This window comes from Sinocyclocheilus grahami, unplaced genomic scaffold (genome assembly GCF_001515645.1).
Source record: "Sinocyclocheilus grahami isolate Dianchi unplaced genomic scaffold, SAMN03320097.WGS_v1.1 scaffold1598.1, whole genome shotgun sequence".
Classification (NCBI taxonomy): domain Eukaryota; kingdom Metazoa; phylum Chordata; class Actinopteri; order Cypriniformes; family Cyprinidae; genus Sinocyclocheilus; species Sinocyclocheilus grahami.
The window spans coordinates 109,822-130,156 of record NW_015506777.1 but is presented as its reverse complement, the minus strand read 5'-3'; the positions used below and the strand labels follow the sequence as shown (position 1 = coordinate 130,156).

General features: G+C 39.6%; 1 protein-coding gene across 1 annotated transcript in view; it reads left to right on the top strand.

The window, feature by feature from the left end:
• Nucleotides 1-20,335, top strand: part of plrdgb (PITP-less RdgB-like protein) — a 112,709-nt gene that overhangs the window by 57,465 nt on the left and 34,909 nt on the right. Inside the window, exons 9-10 of the mRNA XM_016257796.1 lie at nucleotides 7,244-7,386; nucleotides 7,522-7,692. Of these exons, the coding sequence (XP_016113282.1) occupies nucleotides 7,244-7,386; nucleotides 7,522-7,692 (314 nt within the window). The remainder of the gene's footprint in view (nucleotides 1-7,243; nucleotides 7,387-7,521; nucleotides 7,693-20,335) is intronic.

Here is a 20,335-nt window from a genome sequence, read left to right as displayed (position 1 = left end):
TATATATATATATATATGTGTGTGTGTTTTTGTTTTACATTATATATATTTTTTTTTCTTGTCTCAAACTAAAATGCTTTAAGCAAAACCTGTTTCTCGGGTTTTAATTTTTATTAGCATATCCTGCTGAAAAAAAACAATAGACACCATCACAAAATGTGTTATGGCTTTAATGGTTATAATGGGACTTGTATTTGTTTGAATGGAAACTGTAATGAACCCTCTGTGTCTCTACTGGTAATTGGTCACCTTCTATTGGTGGTTTGTTAAAACCAATAAATCCTAATGGAATATGTCCCAAAACACACTACAGAAAACAATTTTTTAATGGTTTTAATGGTTAAAAGTTGATGGTTTGTAATGTTTGTAATGGTATTTGTAGTGGAAACCATTAGAATTTTCTGTGATGGTTCTGTTGTTTTTTTTCAGCAGGGATGTTTGAGTACAATGAGCATTTTGGTTTTATTCTATAAACTACTGACAACATTTTTCCCAAATCCAAATAAACACATTGCCATATACAGCATGGTCGAAATAAAGATATTCAAAAAGATGCAGTATTTTCAGACCACAAATAATGCAGGAAACATTTTTAAAAAATACAATACTAATCTTTTAAATTAGGAAGAGTTGAGAAATCAATATTTGGAGGAATAGCCCAGATTTTCACAGGGTTACACACTTGCAGGTATCACACCTTTCATGCGTCTTGGCATGCTCTCCACCAGTCTTTCACATTGCTGTTGGGTGACTTTTTGCCACTCCCAGTGTAAAAATTCAAGCAGCTTGTCTTTGTTTGATGGCTTGTGACCATCGCTCTCTTGATCGCATTTCAGAGGTTTTCATTGTGGTTCAGGTCTGGAGATTGGGCTGGCCATGACAGGGTCTTGATCTGGTGGTCCTCCATCCACACATTGTTTGACCTGACTGTGTGCCATGGAGCATTTTCCTGCTGGAAAAAACAATCCTCAGAGTTGGGGGTCATTGGCAGAGCAGAAGAAAGCAAATTTCCTTCCAGGACAACCTTGTACGTGGCTTGATTCATGTGCTCTTGGCCTTCACAAAGATGAATGTGGCTGATTCCAGCCTTGCAGAAGCACCCCCAGATCATCAGCGATACTCTAGCAAATTTAATTAATTTATTAATTTATTATAAATTAAATTAAGTTAAAATATTCCATCCGGTTTGATAAAACCACAGAAATCATTGTAATAATATCAATATTTCAAAAGACTGTTGCTAAAACTCTTGGTTACATTTATATAGAAACACTTCCTTAAAATACACAAGCATATTCATTTTTAAGTTACAAAATTCAAAAAGAATGAGCCAGAAATAAACATGAGGAAATTGATAAACAAATTTTCTAGTGCATGATGTAAATATACTTAGGTAGGTAAGGTATTAAAGCATGATTGGATCTATTTATCTATCCCTTATTTTTAATTGTCTAAGAAAAATACACTGTCAAATACACTGCTGGACAATAACCAATAAATTGTATTCTATATTTTTTTACTGTTCCATTTTTATCACAGAATAAGGCAGAAAATATTTTTTACATAGTTTCTCTACTGTAATAAATGAAATGTCAATTATCACTGCATTATTCATACAATGTATTTATTTATAACCTGATGACTTGAAAAACACACATAAGCTACATATTGTCACAATTGTGTTTCTTGTCTTCACGTTTCAACAGTCAAAATATTTCTGCTTATTTTTTCAGCTTAGCTGCAGCTATAGCTGGATGCATTTGCCCATAATAGGGATTTCCTGGCATGTCATAATTTATTAGGTCTATGAGTCCATTTTGGATTTTCTATGCAAAAGAGTGCCTTCCGGCTTTGAGTATGAATGAAACATACACTGCGTGAGAGTGTTTAGTGCTTCGCCTCTCTCAAACGCATCATTTTCAACAAAGCCCCCTCCTTTGACAAGCGCAGCCTGCTCTGATTGGCCAGCTGACCCAGTGCATTGTGATTGGCCGAACACCATAAGCATGCGTCGGAAATATAACACCCCTTACCATAATCGCAGCTTCAGCTTTCAAAGTAAATATCAAGACAGTTAATAATGTCGTTAGTTTTACCATCAGTTCAAGCCCGAAAGGGCAACAGAGTCGCGTTATATCAAAAATTGTCTTTGATCTTTCAAGCTGTTTCATGGCACTCAGCGGGTGTTGCATGCATCAGTCCAAACGAAGTTAAATAAAAAGCGCCCATCCATAAAAAAAGTGTCTCACACGGCTCCGGGGGGTGAATAAAGGCCTTCTGTAGCGGATTGATGCGTTTTTGTAAGAAGAATATCGATATTCAAAACGTAATAATCACTTTTATGTAGCTTGCGCCAACAGTTGTACACGGAAGCAGTTCCGGGCTGATGAGGTATGAGGTCAGCGCTGCGCATGCGCCGTTGAGTCTCGTGAAAACCAACGTTTGTTAACAGGAGCAAAGGAAGCAAAGTTTCCTTACTTTAGCAAAGGAAAACCAGTCTCCTCTTTGGCTTATATTAAAATCCTCCGACATTTTTCTTTACAAATCCTCGTTTTGTACTTCTAATTAGTGACCATTGTTTTGTTTTGATCTCTCCCCTGTGCTTCCACGTGCGTCACTTCTGAGCGGCGCATGCGCAAAGCTGACCTCATACGTCATCCGCCCGGAACTGGTTCCATGTACAACAGTGAGCGCAAGCTACATTAAAGTGATTATTACGTTTTGAATAAGGATATTTTTCTTACAAAAACGCATCGATTCGCTACAGAAGGCCTTTGTTTTTTTTAATGGATGGGCGCTTTTTATTTACCTTCTTTTGGACTGATGCATGCAATGAAACAGCTTGAAAGATCAAAGACAATTTTTTATAAAACGACTGGATTCATCTGAAAGAAGAAAGTCATATATATGATGTCCAAATAAGCCTATGGTCTCTGAGTTTTTACAGCTGGTGGACTCTTTTAATTTCACACAGTTTATTTCAAATCCAACCCATGAGCAAGGCCATATTTTGGACTTGGTCTTATCTCTGGGCCTTCCTATTTGTAATGTCAATGTTTTAAATTATGGTCTGTCTGATCACATGCCTGTAATTTTTAATGTTGTTATGCCATGCAAACCAGTTTTGCCACAGTCAGGTGTGTTTTGTTCTAGTCTTATTACTTCATCCACGGCGGTAGAATTTTCTGAGTTATATAATTCTGCTTCATTTGTGAATGTGATTGAGTCTCCTTCCCAGATGAGCTGTTGATATTGTTCAATTCTGTTTGCTCCGATATTTTAGATGTAGTGGCCCCATATAAAATTAGGAAACCTAAACTTAATCCAACTCCATGGCTTAACAACTATACTTGTTCTCTGAGGCAGGAAGGCTGAACGGAAATGGAGAAAGGATAAGCTACAGGTTTCACTTCAATTTATGAGGCAGTGTTTTTCAGACTACCAGGCAGCTGTGAGAACTGCAAGGCAAAATTATTTCTCAAGTGTCATTGCACAGAATTATAATGCCCCTGCAGCCCTTTTCTCAACAATTAATAGACTTCTCAATCCAAATGGATCTTCTACCTTGACCCCCTCATTGGAGGTATGTGAAATGTTTCAGACATTTTTTGTGGAAAAAGTAGAAAAGATTAGAACTAGTCTGCTTACGTCTTCAGTTGAGTTTGTGATATTGGAGATGTGATATTACACATCAGCTTGTGTAAGGAGTTTTGAACTCTTTGAGCAGGTGTCTCTGGCGCAAGTTATGGACATCATTATGCGTTTGAAGCCTACATCTGGTGGTTGCGATGTGGTTCCTTTATATCTTCTTAAGGAGATGGTTGATGTTGTTGGGCTGAGTATTACTTCTATTGTTAACAGTAGTCTTCATAATGGACTTGTTCCAACAGGCATTAAGCAGGTGGTTATTCAGCCACTTCTTAAAAAGCCTAATTTAGACCCTTTAGAACTGAAGAATTATTGGCCCATCTCAAAATTACCATGCCTATCAAAGATTTTAGAGAAGATGGTTTATTCCCAGTTAATGCCATTTTTAAGTAGGTATGAGATCATAGACAAATTTCAGTCTAGTTTTAGGGCAGGTCACAGCACTGAGTCTGCACTTTTAAGAGTTGTTAATGACCTCCGTATAATCAGAGATGCAGGTAACGCGGCAGCTCTGATTTTATTGGACTTAAGTGCAGCTTTTGACACAATAGACCACGTGATTCTTATAAAGTGGTTATCCCATTTAATTGGAATTCGTCGGACCGTTTTAGAGTGGTTTAAGTCTTATCTGTCACATAGATCATCCTCTGTAAAGTATGGTAACTTTGTTTCAACGGCAGTGCCTGTTACTTGTGGGGTCCCCCATGGTTCTGTTATTGGCCCTATTTTATTTTCATTGTATATGTTGCCCCTGGGTTCCATTTTTAAAAAATACGGCATGTCGTACCATTTGTATGTGGATGATACTCAGATCTATTTACCTATGAGAGTGGGAGAGAACAACGGTTCTAATTTGCTATTTGCATGCCTAGAGGAGGTTAAGAGCTGGATGACTCAAAATCTGCTTCAGCTGAACCAGAGTAAAACTGATATTATGTTTTTTGGCCCTGCCAGAGGATGTTTAGATATGTCCACGTATGTGGGCTCATGGTCTAATTACTGCCGTTACCAAATAAGGAACTTAGGTGTGGTGTTTGACCCAGAGCTGAAATTTGACTAGCAGATTAATGCTGTAGTAAAGACTTGTTTTTTTCCAGATTAGGTCTATTGCTCGACTAAAGCCATTTTTAAAAAATACGGCATGTCGTACCATTTGTATGTGGATGATACTCAGATCTATTTACCTATGAGAGTGGGAGAGAACAATGGTTCTAATTTGCTTTTTGCATGCCTAGAGGAGGTTAAGAGCTGGATGACTCAAAATCTGCTTCAGCTGAACCAGAGTAAAACTGATATTATGTTTTTTGGCCCTGCCAGAGGATGTTTAGATATGTCCACGTATGTGGGCTCATGGTCTAATTATTGCCGTTACCAAATAAAGAACTTAGGTGTGGTGTTTGACCCAGAGCTGAAATTTGACTAGCAGATTAATGCTGTAGTAAAGACTTGTTTTTTTCCAGATTAGGTCTATTGCTCGACTAAAGCCTATTCTGCCAAGAAAAGACTTAGAGAAGGTTATTAATGCCTTTGTTTTGTCTCGTTTGGATTATTGCAATGTGTTGTATGTGGAGTCCTGTCAGACCACTATCTCACGCTTGCAATTAGTTCAGAATGCAGCAGCTAGGCTGCTAGTGGGTGCTAAGAAAAGTCATCATATCTCTCCTATTTTAGCTTCTCTCAAGTGGCTACCAGTGAACTACAGGATAAAATATAAAACTCTTCTGTATGTTTTTAAAGCAGTGCATGGGTTGGCCCCTGCTTACGTGTCTGAGCTCGTTGCTGTTTGTCAAGCACCTAGGTCTCTAAGATCCAATAATAAGTTATTGCTTACTGTCCCTCGTACTCATTTAAAGTTAAAAGGGGATCAGGCCTTTGCTGTTGTGGGGCCGAAGCTCTGGAATAGTCTTCCTCAGGAACTTAGAGAAGTCTCATCTTTGAATGTTTTTAAAGTTGAAGTCAAAAACTACTTCTTGTCTTTAACCTTTGAGAGGGTGGGCTAGTCTTTGTTGTTAGTAGGATCTGTGTGGTTTTAAGTCGTGTGTTTTAATGAAGTGTTTTTTTTTATTATTGTACAGCACTTTGGTCTGCAGGTGCAGTTGTAAAGTGATCTATAAATAAAGTGAATGAATGAATGAATATACACCTAGGATGATTTGAGGGTGAGTAATTATAGGCTAATTTTAATTTTTGGGTGAACAAACCCTTTAATGTTAAATGCATTATTTTTCACTTAATTTATCTTTATTCTACACCGCTCTGTCCCTTCTCTGAGAAACGCGCTGATCATTTCCTGATTTTATGAAGCCCCGCCCTCAGAAATACGCAATGGGCTCAGATTGGTTAGCTGGTCCAGTGTGTTATGATTGGCTAAACCGCCTCTAGTGCATGTCTAAGCGTCCCGCCCCTCACCTCAGCAGCATGTGCTACGGTTATATTGTAAACAATGGTGTCGTCTATATTGCTTAACAGTTTGTGCCCGATTGAGATGCAGAGGATATAGTGAAAAAGGTCATGCAAAACCTGTGCAAGCACGGCTCTTAATGGTATGTTTTTTGATTGTAGTCTCATACTTTTATATACGCTGTTATTTGTAAATGGTACTGCTTCTGTTATCTTTTAATATACAGTTTTATCCTGATTAATGCTTTAATACAGTACGGCAACCGTCCATGTATAACGCTTCTCATAGCTATGTGAAAATAAGTGTATAAATCTAACAGTTCATTGTTTGAGCTGAGCTGGTGATCTGAATGAGAGATAGAGAGAGAGAGAGATGCAGGGAGATGTGAGGAACAGGATTAAGAACCGCTGCTTTAGAGCATTGATTTTGAAACTTGTGAATCCATTAGAATCGTTAGAAGACAGAATCGCGATTCATATATGAATACATTTTTACGTGCACCCCTAGTTTTCTCTTTCTCTTCTCTAAAGCAGCGCAGCATGGCCTCGCCCCCTTCGTTGTGTGTTCCCAGGGGTGAGGTTTATCTGGGTTTGTGATGTCACAAACCCGGGAAGTAGCTCGTTGTAGTCCCTACGAGTTGTTTCTGTAGGCATTAAACTGCCAGAATTTTAAAAGATGATATCTCTGTTTGCATCGAACTTTCAGTGCTGCAACTTTGCAGATATTGTTTATGCTCAAACAGCAACATTACACACTAACATTAAAAAAAGTGAAATCGCAATCAACCACCCCTTTAAATCTGAATTTGTTCACACTGGCCCTTGAAAACCTCTACGTGAACACACTTGCCTGAAAAAAGTGCGTGGGACGGATTTATGTTATATTAAAAGTGGGACGGGGATGTGCAATGGTTGGAAGAAAAAAAAGTATGAACTAAGGTGATTGTTAACTGATAAGACACAAATGTATTGGTTTGGAATTTTAGGTCTATAAAGAATCTATGCTAAAGAAATTATTCTGAATTGGATGATTGCTATGGAATATATCAAGGATTAAGAACAGACCTATCATGGGAGTGCAGAGGACTTCTTTGATGACATCATCATCAAATTAAAGCATTAATTGTGATTAATCATTAATCAAGAGTTAATAATAAATGAAGATAACTCACTTTTCATGCCCCCTGTCTCACAGTCTGTTGCAGGATGACCAGTGTGGCTCCAGACAGGCTCTCAATCCAGGCTGCTTCGAGTTTGAAGTGTCAGACTGCTTTCTGCTGGGATGCCCACTGGGGCTGGTGCTAGCGATGAGGAGAACTGTTTTACCTGTCATTGATGGTACAAATCACATGCACACACAAATGTTAAATTTTTACCAAAATAAAAAATGTGATTTACAGTGATTTTTTTTATTGTCATGTTTTAATAATTTTCTGATAAATGTTACTCTGTTTTCTCTTTCATCTCTTTTAGTGGCTCAGCTTCAGCCAGCTTGTTCTCAGATTTTTAATCTGTTCTACCCATCGGACCCTTCTGCCTCACGACTGGAACCTTTACTGCATCCTATTTTCACCCAACTGCCCCCCTTTCCTGTTCCCCGTTACCAGCGGTACCCTCTGGGTGATGGGCGCTCCAATCTCATGGGTAAGAACTTTCTTTAAGTTTCCCAGCAGGCATCACTGAATTAATGTATAAAAAAATGACCCAGTAAATCAAGTAAATTGTGCTGTAAAAAGTTGTTTTAACCATGTAAATAAAGTGAACAATGTACATATATTTAACTTTAATTTTAATTTTAATTTGCTGAGGATTTAGATTAGTTTGTTTCTTCATTGGAACAGATTTGGAGAAATTTTGCATTACATCATCTGCTCACCAATGGACCATTGAATGGGTGATGAGTCCAAACAGTTGATAAAACATCGTAATAATCCACAAGTAATCCACACAACTACAGTCCAGCCATCTAGTAAAGCTAAAAGCAGCATGTTTGTAATGAACATATCCACTATTTGGATTTTTTAACTTCAAACTGTTGTTTGTGGCTAAAATAGAAGTACTATCATGACAACTCTCTGAAGATTTTAACATGGTAATGGATATGACAATGTTAATGTATTTGGTCTTGGTGGAATAGATCTGCTACGCTTATGCTGCTGCTGTTGGTTATTGCTGTTGTTGTAGATTATTGATGCTACTGCTGCAAACAAGTACAGTTATGTGCTTACAGTGTAACTGACTGACTGAGTGCTTATGCAAGAGACACACACCACAGAGCAGAAGCTAACATGTGCGTTTGCCAGGTGCACATTTATGCTTCCTGGTTGCTCATGTCACTGGTTCTTTCTGTCCCTGGCTCAGTTTGATCTGGTATGCGACAGAATAGAGTTTGTCCACAATCTCATGCGGTCCTGTCCAGTGTGGCAGAAACTTCTTTGATAGCCGATGAGAGGTTGTCTGAGGAGGCTGTGTGTAGCTGAAGTACCAGACCCTGTCGCCCACATCCAGTTCTTTGTGTGATGCCTTCCGGTCGTAGTATGCTTTCTGGCCTTCTGCGCTCTTTTGGAGTCGTTGTTGGGCAAAAGCAAATGTGGTTCTCAAATGCTGGTGTAGTTCATCAAGGTATTGGTGAGTGGTGTAGGCGGTGACTGTGCATACGTGCTGCGTCATCTGCCGGAACGGCTTCCGCGTATGACAGATAACGGAAGTGAAAGAAAAATGTTTATTACATTTGAAATATGGATAGTTTTCTTACAAAAACACATGGATTCGCTACAGGAGGCCTTTATTCAACCCCAGGAGCTGTGAACTCAAGCTGCGTCGAAACACTTTAGAAACGTCCTTGTGAGTCTCACGTTCTGAAGCACGTGTGGAATCAGTCCAATAGAGAAGTGAGACATCACGAGTGGGGTGACATGAGCAACCAGGAAGCATAAATGTGCACCTGGCAAACGCACATGTTATCTTCTGCTCTGTGGTGTGTGTCTCTTGCATAAGCACTCAGTCAGTCAGTTACATTCTGTATAGAAAGTGAGAAACAATGAGCAAGTGTAAATCAAATCTGTGGCGAGCAAACAACATTTCAGATATTGTGTTCCTCCCTGCCCATGTTGTCTTGCGGGTGGGGATGCACACGATCTGTGTGTTGTTTGTTTGGGTGTGGTGCATGCACGATCAGCTCTCGAGGGAGCTGATTGTCATGATTGTGAGCTGCTCTCGCTTCGTGTGCTCTGCTCCCACCTGCCCATTTTGATGAGAGCAGTCAGACTCGCGGTCCCGTTGTTGCCGATGCACAGCGCAGACTGTTGTCATGGGATCCGCTGCGCCCTCTCAGGGCTCGGAAGCACGCGCTGCGGTTTTTTCCCCCCAGAGAGAAAGCAAGGCACTTCATCCGTCTTCCTCTGAGAAGGTTGATGTAATGAGTGTCGATATTGAGGAGACTGTGGACTCGCCACCACAGTCCCTCACATATGAGGAGTTAGTGGAGGTTGTAACTCATGCTGTAGCCAAGTTAAACATCGACTGGCCAGCCAAGAAGCAGGACGCTTGTCCCAAAAGTAAATTAGATGAGCACTTTCTGCGCATGAGTTTACAGCCTTCACGCAGGGGCCTTCCATTTTTTCCTGATCTCCACACCGAGGTGTCGAGATCGTGGGATAAACTATAATCGGTCGGGTTCTTCCAAACAGAAAACAGAAAACGGATCTGCAGTCTGTTATTTTGTTGAGGAAGGCCTCGGTCATGCGGTCCTGACATTACCATCGTCAGGACCCTAAGGGCAGCCCCCTCTGGGGAGGAGAGGTACACACCTTAGTATACGGTGCCCGATCCTCCTCAGTGCCCACAGGGAGCCACTCTGATACACCTGCCACCCCCGGTGCTTTAGGGCTCAGTGGGCTCCAACAAGCGAATTCCCAGCCTGCCGCCCAGCAACGGTACGGCTCCCTCAGGTGAGGGTGCTAGAGTGGATAGATCGGTCGCTTCCTGCCGGTCATCCGCTTCAGGACACCAAAGTAAAATCTCTAGCCAGTCCCGAGGGCTGGAGTTATGGAAGCTGTGGGTGTGGTCCCTGAGGGGGCACAACTCTTAGCATCCGGTCCCTTAACCGAGGTTGCTGAGACCCTACTCCAGTCCAGAGCTCCAGCTACGAGGAAACAGTTCACCTCGAAGTGGAGACTTTCACTTCTTGGTGCGGACAGTGACTGCAAGACACAGTCAACTGCTCAGCTGGTACAGTTCTGGAGTCCCGCAGGAGCGTTTCTCTGCAGGGCTATTCCCCTTTACTCTGAAGGTATACGTGGCTGCCTTAGCTGCTTACCACCCCCTTCTGGGTGGTCAGTCATTGGGGAGACACCCATCCGTTACTAGTTTCCTACATGGTACCCAGAGGCTGAGGCCAGTACAGCGTGCCAAGGTGCCCCATAGTACTGAAGGCCTTCTATCCTCCTCCCTTCCAGGAAGCAGGACAAAAGTGCAATGTGTTCTGTCCAGTGAGAGCACTGGACGCTTGTGTCACAGAGCTGCCTGTGGCGCAAGGCAGATCAGCTGTCTGTTTGCTTCGGTCCACCTAAGAAGAATTCCGGTGACCAAACAGACTATGAGCTGCTGGAGTTTTGGAAGCTGTGGGTGTGGCCCCTGAGGGGGCACTAGGTTACGTATGTAACCATGGTTCCCCGAGGGGAACGAGACACTGCGTCCCTCTGCCACACTCCTTGCATCCCTGCAGGTGCTCTCTCTTCATCAGAATCTAACATGTTAATTTGCCGGGTGCACCTTTATGCTTCCTGGTTGCTCATGTCACCCCACTCGTGATGTCTCGTTTCTCTGTTGTACATATTCCACACATGCTTGTGGTTTTGCAAGGGTGTTCTCAAAGCGTTTCGAGACAGTGTCTTGTTCCCCTCGTGGAACGTCTCGGTTACGTATGTAACCTTCGGTCCCTGAAGGAGGGAATGGAGACGTCACGTCATGACCGACGAATTTGGATCTCGCTTCGAGAGACCAATCTCCCTCTAATGTAATCTAAACGATCCAATGGACATTAGCATGCGATGATTGAATCCAGCTGCCACTGTTCACAGCGTGAGCATAAAAAGTTAGCGGGGCCTCTCAGTGCTTCTACCCATTTGAGGTGAGAACACAGGAGGATACCGGCACCACACGAAGACTATAGAATCTAGTGAACGTGTTGATGATTGCCCAGCCTGCAGCTCTACAAATATCTGTCAGCGAGGCGCCATGAGCCAGCACCCAGGAGAATGCAACACTTCTAGTAGAGTGAGCTCGCAACCTGAGCAGGCAGGGCACACCCTGTGCCTGATAAGCCAGGGTGATGGCATCCACTACCCAATGGGCCATCCTCTGCTTAGAGATGGCATTCCCCTTCTGCCAGCCTCCATAACAGACAAAGAGCTGGTCTGAGGTCCTAACGCTTTGAGTCCGGTCTATGTACCATCTCAAGACTCGGATGGGACAAAGCAAAGCTAGGGATGGGTCTGCCTCCTCCGGAGGCAGTGCTTGCAGGCTCACCACCTGATCCCTGAAGGGAGAACCTTGGGCACATAGCCGGGCACATAGACTCTGGATTACCTGGGAGTCAGCCGGCCCAAACTCTAGGCACAAATCGTCGAGCGAAAATGCGTGCAGGTCCCCTACCCTCTTGATGGAGGCCAGTGCAAGCAGCAGCAGAGTTTTTATTGATAGAAACTTCAGCTCAACTGACTGCAAAGGCTCAAATAGGCCCTGCTGTTGTGCTTTGAGCACTAGAGACAGGTCCCAAGAGGGTATAGATGGGGGCTGGGGAGGATATAACCTTCTTGCCCCCCTAAGGAACCTGATGACCAGGTCATGCTTCGTTACTGACTTATTTTCCACGAGGTCATGGTTAGCAGCAATCGCAGCGACATAGACTTTAAGGGTGGTGGGAGACAGCCTTCACTCCAACCCTTGCTGCAAAAAGGAAAGCACGACCCTGATTTGGCATCTCCGGGGGTCTTCTCGGCGAGAGGAACACCACTCGATGAACAGGTTCCACTTCAAGGCATAAGCGTTTCTCGTAGACAGTGCTCTTGCCGAAGTGATGGTCAAGTCAAGTCAAGTCACCTTTATTTATATAGCACTTTTAACAATACAGATTGTGTCGAAGCAACTTTACACCATTAAATATGAAAATAGTATGTCAATAATGCTAAATGACAATGGTAAACACTCAATTTTAAGTTAAAGGCAGTTCATCATTGAATTCAGTAATGTCATCATCCAGTTCAGTTCAGTTTAAATAGTATATGTGCAATCAAGTCGATGATATCGCTGGAAATTAAGTGTCCTCAACTAAGCAAGCCAGAGGTGACAGCAGCAAGGAACCAAAACTCTATCGGTGACAGAATGGAGAAAAAACCTTGGGAGAAGCCAGGCTCAGTCAGGGGGCCAGTTCTCTGGCTAGACGAAACCAGCAGTTAAATTCCAGGCTGCAGCAAAGTCACATTGTCCAGAGGACTCAACTGGTTCCTGTGGTCTTGTCCTGGTGGCCGTCTAGGAGACAAGGTCTTCACTGGGGATCTGTCTCTGGGGCTTATATAGTTGTCCTGATTTCTGCTCATCCACCATCTGGGCTGGATACGTACTGGATCCGGGGGACTGCAGTGACCATCTGATCTGGATACAGACTGGATCTGGTGGCTACGGTGAGCTCGGAATAAGAAAGAAACAGACTAATATTAGCGTAGATGCCATTCTTCTAAAGATGTAGCAAGTACATCGGGTGTTATAGGAAGTGTTCCCGGTTCCGGTTGTCCTAATTAATGCAGCCTAAAAATCCTTTAACGGATTTGAATATTAGAAATGTGTTAGTGTGTTATGTGTGAGCCAGGTTAAAGAGATGGGTCTTTAAGGGGTTAGTTCACCCAAAAATGAAAATTCAGTCATTAATTACTCACCCTCATGTCGTTTTAAACCCGTAAAACCTTTGTTCATCTTCGGAACACAAATTAAGATATTTTTGATGGAATCCGAGAGTTGTCTGACCCTGCATAGACAGCAACGCAACTGAAATGTTCTCAAATTTAGAAACGTAGCAAGGAGATCTGTAAAATAATCCATGTGACATCAGTGGTTCATCCGCAATTATACGAAGCTACGAGAATACTTTTTGTGCGCAAAAGAAAAAAAATAACGACTCTATTCAACAATTCGTCTCCTCCACATCACCCTGGTGCCATTGTGGAGAATATCCGCTCGACGTAAACAGCGTATGCTGTTCTGTGTCAGCTGCATCACGCCGGATTGCTACGTTTCTGGACTTTGGAACATTTCAGTTGCGTTTCTGTCTATGCAGGGTCTCAGAATCCATCAAAAATATCTTAATTTGTGTTCCAAAGATGAACGAAGGTCTTACGGGTTTGAAACAACATGAGGGTGAGTGTAAACAATGTTTAATAGGGAGCCAGTGCAGTGTTGACAGAACCGGGCTAATATGGTCATACTTCCTGGTTCTAGTAAGAACTCTAGCTGCTGCATTTTGGACCAGCTGGAGTTTGTTTATTAACCCTCATATGGTTCTCATTTCCTGTTTACACTAATGGTATCTGAAAATTGAAAGAGTAATTGTAAAAAAAAAAAGTTAATTTTTAATCATACAAATAATATATAATTTTTTTGTTTACTTCTCATCTATACATTGGAGCTGTGTTTTGGGAGACATGAAGTACTTTTTTACCTATTATCACAAAAATCCTCAACTACACCATTAGCTTGCATGTTAAATATTACATTTTCATGAAATAATCACTTAAATGATTATCTAAATTTGATTTAAGTTGTTTCTGGTTATTGATCTAGGTGTTAGATGTAGAATTATGCCATCTGCTGGTTAGAGAAAAACTTGTAGAAATTACAGTTTTTGAAATAAAAAGTGTAATGACCATATATATCCAGCAGAGGCCCATAGAGATCCATTCATTTTTCTGGAAGTGGCTAACTGCTACTCTCACAACTTTTCTGATATATGTTTTGTAAATATATACTGAAACATTATAAAATACATTACAAACAGTATTTTTCTCAAAGGTTAGAATTTGTTTTTGTTGTTTGAGGTATTTTGAAGTGCCCGCTTTTACAATAATGCCACATACATTTGCAGAAATGCCACACAAGTTGTCTCTAAAACTTTTTTCATAAAATATAGTCACATTTTTTTTAAATCTAAAAAATCCCCCCCCCCCCCCTCCTAAAAAAACAACAAAACAAAAACAACTGCAATAAGCAGATATGAATGAGAAATGTGAGAGAAAGGGTGTGTGTGCGCGTACGTGCATGAGTGAGTGTTCTCGTTCCACATTGCATTTGTGCTCTAGTATTAGGCTTTCGTTTTTTTGTGGCCTTTTTCAGATTTATGCAGGATTTATTGATTTTATTTGCCAATTTCTATAAAAATGCTCTCTGTTGCAGTCACACATGTGTGTGTGTTTGTGTGTGTGCGCGCGTGCATGAGAGTGAGCATGTCTTTTCAACATTGCATTTGTGCTCTAATACCAGGCCTTCATTTATGTGTGAAAACTTTCAGATTTATGCCAGATTTATAGATTTTTTTTGACAAATGGAAAAAAAAACAAAAAAGATTTTTTCGCATTTCCCATTCATTTCAATGTGGGGTCATATTGACCCCAAATACCAGATTAGTAAAACATTTTTTTACATACCTTCAGAACAACCTAATCAACCACAGTTTTTTATGTGAATATAGATAGAAAATGTAGAAAAGTCACAAAATCTTATTCCACTGAGATGAACTAAGTAAGTTAAGTTGATTGGGGTCATATTGACCCCATAAGGACAGACTGAGGGTTAAGCATGCAGAACACCCAATAAAGCATTACAATAATCTAACCTTGAGGTAATGAACACATGAATTAACATTTCTGCATTTGACATTGTGAGCATAAATCGTAATTTAGATATATTTTTGAGATGGAAAAATGCAGTTTTACAAATGCTAGAAACGTGGCTTTGAAAGGAAAGATTGCTATCAAATAGCACACCTAGGTTCCTAACTGATGACGGAGAATTGACAGAGCAGCCATCAAGTGTTAGACAGTGTTCTAGGTTATTACATGCGGAGGTTTTAGGTCCGATAATTAACACCTCTGTTTTTTCTGAATTTAGCAGTAAGAAATTACTCATCATCCAGTTTTAGGGCACAACTGCATCTCAACCGACCGTTCCACCAGGGGGACCCCCGTATACCCCCTAGCTGCACCACCGTCAAGAGTGTTTACTTGCAGTTTTCTTTTGAAAGGTTCTGAAATTCTGAAACACATTTATTTGTACACTGACTTCAGACTTGTTATAACATGTTATGCCCATTTTAGCCATTTCACTAACAGCATGGAGGCACATTGATCAGTTTACACTTTATCCAGACCTTTTTATCCAAAGCAACTGACAGTGCCCCCAAGGCATACGTTTTTAACAATGATCTAGAATCAAACCAGTGACTTTGCCTTTGTTCATGTTATGCTCAACCAGAGCTCTTTAAGATCATTAGTATTCTGTAGTATAAGTCAGCATCGCTCTGTGTCAGAAAATGTGCTCAAATTAGTCCCATTATGCAGCCAAGCTGAGGTCACAGCCAGCTGAGCACAGGGTTTAATGCATAGTAGTTGCTGAATGCCAAGAGAGAGAAAACACTCACTGAGCAGCTGGGTTTGGGAAGAATCAAATTAATTCCTTTCACACCATTATTTTACATTTAATCTCCCTAAAAATACATATTTATGTTTTCTTCAAGGATGTTTAAATTGCTTGCAGAAGTATAACTTTATAAACACTGATACATAATTTGGAGCAAGCTTTATGTTTTTTAACATTAAGATGACCAATATGCTCAAATATCTTAATTAACCTTCAACAAACAAAACATATAATAAAAACTCCATCTGAACTACCAACATTTCCTACATACAACAACTTGAATTCACTTCTATCATGATTAATTTCTGAATTTAATTTCTTTTTGAAATTTTTGAATAAATAAAAAATTAAATCAATTAAATTAAAAATAAATTAAAATAAATTGATACAACTAATATACCATAATGTAGAAAAAAGTTTGAAATGTAACGCTGCTGTTCAAAAGTTTGGGATCAGTAAGATTTTTTATGTTTTTTGAAGAAGTTTCTTATGCTCATCAAGGTTGTATCTATTTGATCAAAAATACAGAAAAAATGTAATGTTGTGAAATATTACTGTAATTTAAAACAACTATTTTCTGTTTCAATATACTTAAAATGAAATTTATTCCTGTGTGTCATGAATCCTTCCGGCCGATTGCCACCAGAGGTCGCTCTCCCATTATATTGACTCTCATTGTGAGCATAAATCGTAATTTAGATATATTTTTGAGATGGAAAAATGCAGTTTTACAAATGCTAGAAACGTGGCTTTGAAAGGAAAGATTGCTATCAAATAGCACACCTAGGTTCCTAACTGATGACGGAGAATTGACAGAGCAGCCATCAAGTGTTAGACAGTGTTCTAGGTTATTACATGCGGAGGTTTTAGGTCCGATAATTAACACCTCTGTTTTTTCTGAATTTAGCAGTAAGAAATTACTCATCATCCAGTTTTAGGGCACAACTGCATCTCAACCGACCGTTCCACCAGGGGGACCCCCGTATACCCCCTAGCTGCACCACCGTCAAGAGTGTTTACTTGCAGTTTTCTTTTGAAAGGTTCTGAAATTCTGAAACACATTTATTTGTACACTGACTTCAGACTTGTTATAACATGTTATGCCCATTTTAGCCATTTCACTAACAGCATGGAGGCACATTGATCAGTTTACACTTTATCCAGACCTTTTTATCCAAAGCAACTGACAGTGCCCCCAAGGCATACGTTTTTAACAATGATCTAGAATCAAACCAGTGACTTTGCCTTTGTTCATGTTATGCTCAACCAGAGCTCTTTAAGATCATTAGTATTCTGTAGTATAAGTCAGCATCGCTCTGTGTCAGAAAATGTGCTCAAATTAGTCCCATTATGCAGCCAAGCTGAGGTCACAGCCAGCTGAGCACAGGGTTTAATGCATAGTAGTTGCTGAATGCCAAGAGAGAGAAAACACTCACTGAGCAGCTGGGTTTGGGAAGAATCAAATTAATTCCTTTCACACCATTATTTTACATTTAATCTCCCTAAAAATACATATTTATGTTTTCTTCAAGGATGTTTAAATTGCTTGCAGAAGTATAACTTTATAAACACTGATACATAATTTGGAGCAAGCTTTATGTTTTTTAACATTAAGATGACCAATATGCTCAAATATCTTAATTAACCTTCAACAAACAAAACATATCATAAAAACTCCATCTGAACTACCAACATTTCCTACATACAACAACTTGAATTCACTTCTATCATGATTAATTTCTGAATTTAATTTCTTTTTGAAATTTTTGAATAAATAAAAAATTAAATCAATTAAATTAAAAATAAATTAAAATAAATTGATACAACTAATATACCATAATGTAGAAAAAAGTTTGAAATGTAACGCTGCTGTTCAAAAGTTTGGGATCAGTAAGATTTTTTATGTTTTTTGAAGAAGTTTCTTATGCTCATCAAGGTTGTATCTATTTGATCAAAAATACAGAAAAAATGTAATGTTGTGAAATATTACTGTAATTTAAAACAACTATTTTCTGTTTCAATATACTTAAAATGAAATTTATTCCTGTGTGTCATGAATCCTTCCGGCCGATTGCCACCAGAGGTCGCTCTCCCATTATATTGACTCTCATACCACACAGACTGTTACACATCACCCTGTACTGCATTTCCCATCATCCATTGCACTGATTACACACAGTAGGCTTGCCACATAGACGGTGTTGACGGTGATACCGGTGTTAAGCCGCAACACCGGTTACGTCACTTGTCCACCGCGTCACCGACCCCCACCGTCATTTTGATTTTTTATAGTAATAAAAATAATTTAGTTCAGTAAACCATGCTTAAGAATAAAGCTTTGCATTTGGATCCGTACGCCTCTCGTCGGCTCCGTTACACTGTGAAGCAAATCTGAATTTTCAGTATCATTACTCCAGTCTTCAGTGTCACATTATCCTTCAGAAATCATTCTGATATACTTGGAAGTTTGTGAACCCTTTAGATTTGTCTATATTTCTGCATAAATATGAGCCAAAACATAATTAGATTTTCACACAAGTCCTGAAATTAGACCAAGAGAATCCAATCAAAGAAAGGAGTCAAAAATATATACTTTGTCATTTATTTATTGAGAAAAATGATCTGGTGTTAAATATTTGTGAGTGGCAAAAGTATGTGACTCTTTGCTTTCAGTATCTGGTGTGACCCCTTTTGCAGCAATAACTGCAAGTAACATTTCTTGTATCTACTGATCAGTCCTACACAACGGCTTGTAGGAATTTTAGCCCATTCCTCAGTACAAAACCAATTCAACTCTGTGATGTTGGTGGGTGTCCTCCTATGAACTGCTTGCTTCAGGTCCTTCCACAAAATTTCAATTGGATTAAGGTCCGGAATTTGACTCAGTCATTCCAAAACATTAACTTTGCAGTGTTCTCCTTATGATGGGCTCATAACATTAGCCAATGTGTGAAAGGCCTTTAGTTGCTTAGAAGTTAACCTGCAGTCCTTTGAAACCTTGTGAACTTTTACACATCTTGCTTTTAGTGTTCTTTGTTGGTGGACCACTCCTGGGGAGGGAAACAGTGGTCCTGAATTTCCTCCATTTGTACACAGTCTGTCTGACTGTGGATTGGTGGAGTCCAAACTCTTTAGAGATGGCTCAGAGCAGACTGCGCTTGTCGGAAGGAGGGACTTTGTAGAAAACGAAGCGTTTGAGAGAGGCGGGGCATAGAGAACCTACAATAATGTACAGTATTTGAAAAATTATGTGTTTTTGAACATTAAAGCATGTCAACATATTCTGTTACACCAAATACACAAAATAATGATCTTTAAAAAAGCATCATATAAGCACCTTTAAATAAAACAGGGCACACACTGACGCCTGATAGTAATAATTTCACTTATTGAAAACAACTCTGAAAAACAGATGGACTCTAATTTCACCTTCAAATTAACTGCCAATCCTAGAGATTCACATATTTTTGCCACTCACAGATATGTAATATTGGATAATTTTCCTGAATAAATAAATGACAAAATATATTTTTTCATCTCATTTGTTTGATTGCATTCTCTGTCAACTTTCAGGACTTGTGTGAAATTTTGATTATGTTTTGTGTCGTATTTATGTAGAAATATAGAAAATTCTAAAGGGTTCACAAACTTTCCAGCAAAACTGTATATTGTTAGAAAAGATTTATATTTTGAATAAATGCTGTTCTTTTTATCTTTTTATTCAGCAAAGAATCAAAGAAAACAGTATCACAGGTTCCAAACATTAAGCAGAACAACTGATAATAAATCAGCATATAAGAATGATTTCTGAAGGATGTGACACTGAAGACTGGAGTAATGGCTGATGAAAATACAGTGCAGCATCACAAACATTTTAAAATGTAAAGTATATTACAATAGGAAACCAATGTTAGAAATTGCAATAATATTTCACAATATTACTGTTTTTCTGTATTTTTGATCAAAGAAATACTGCCTTGATAAGCATAAGGTCTTACTGATCCCAAACTTTTGAACGAGCCAAATTTCAAACTGCCAACGGACAAGGCTGTGAAGAATCAATGGCTAAAGGTGCAATAGGTGATTGTCTTCAGAAACATTTTTTGTTATGCTGGTTGAAGTCTCTTCACATTCCGATAGCAATCATTATGTGGTCTAAATGTATTTATCTGTATTTATACAGTGGTGTGAAAAAGTGTTGGCCCCCTTCCTGATTTCTTATTTTTTTGCATGTTTGTCACACTTTAATGTTTCAGATCATCAAACTAATTTAAATATTACACAAAGATAATGCAAGTAAATACAAAATGCAGTTTTTAAATGATGATTTCATTTATTAAGGGAAAAAAGCTGTCCAAACCTACGTGGCCCTACATGAAAAATTAATTGCCCCCTCCTGTTAAATCATGAAAGAACTGCAATTAACCACATTATTTTAGAAAGCTGAGTTAAATTTCACTAGCCACACCCAGACCTGATTACTGCCAGACCTGTTGAATCAAGAAATCACTTAAATAGAACCTGTCTGACAAAGTGAAGCATGCTTAAAAAAAAAACATTATGCCACGATCTAAAGAAATTCAAGAACAGATGAGAATCA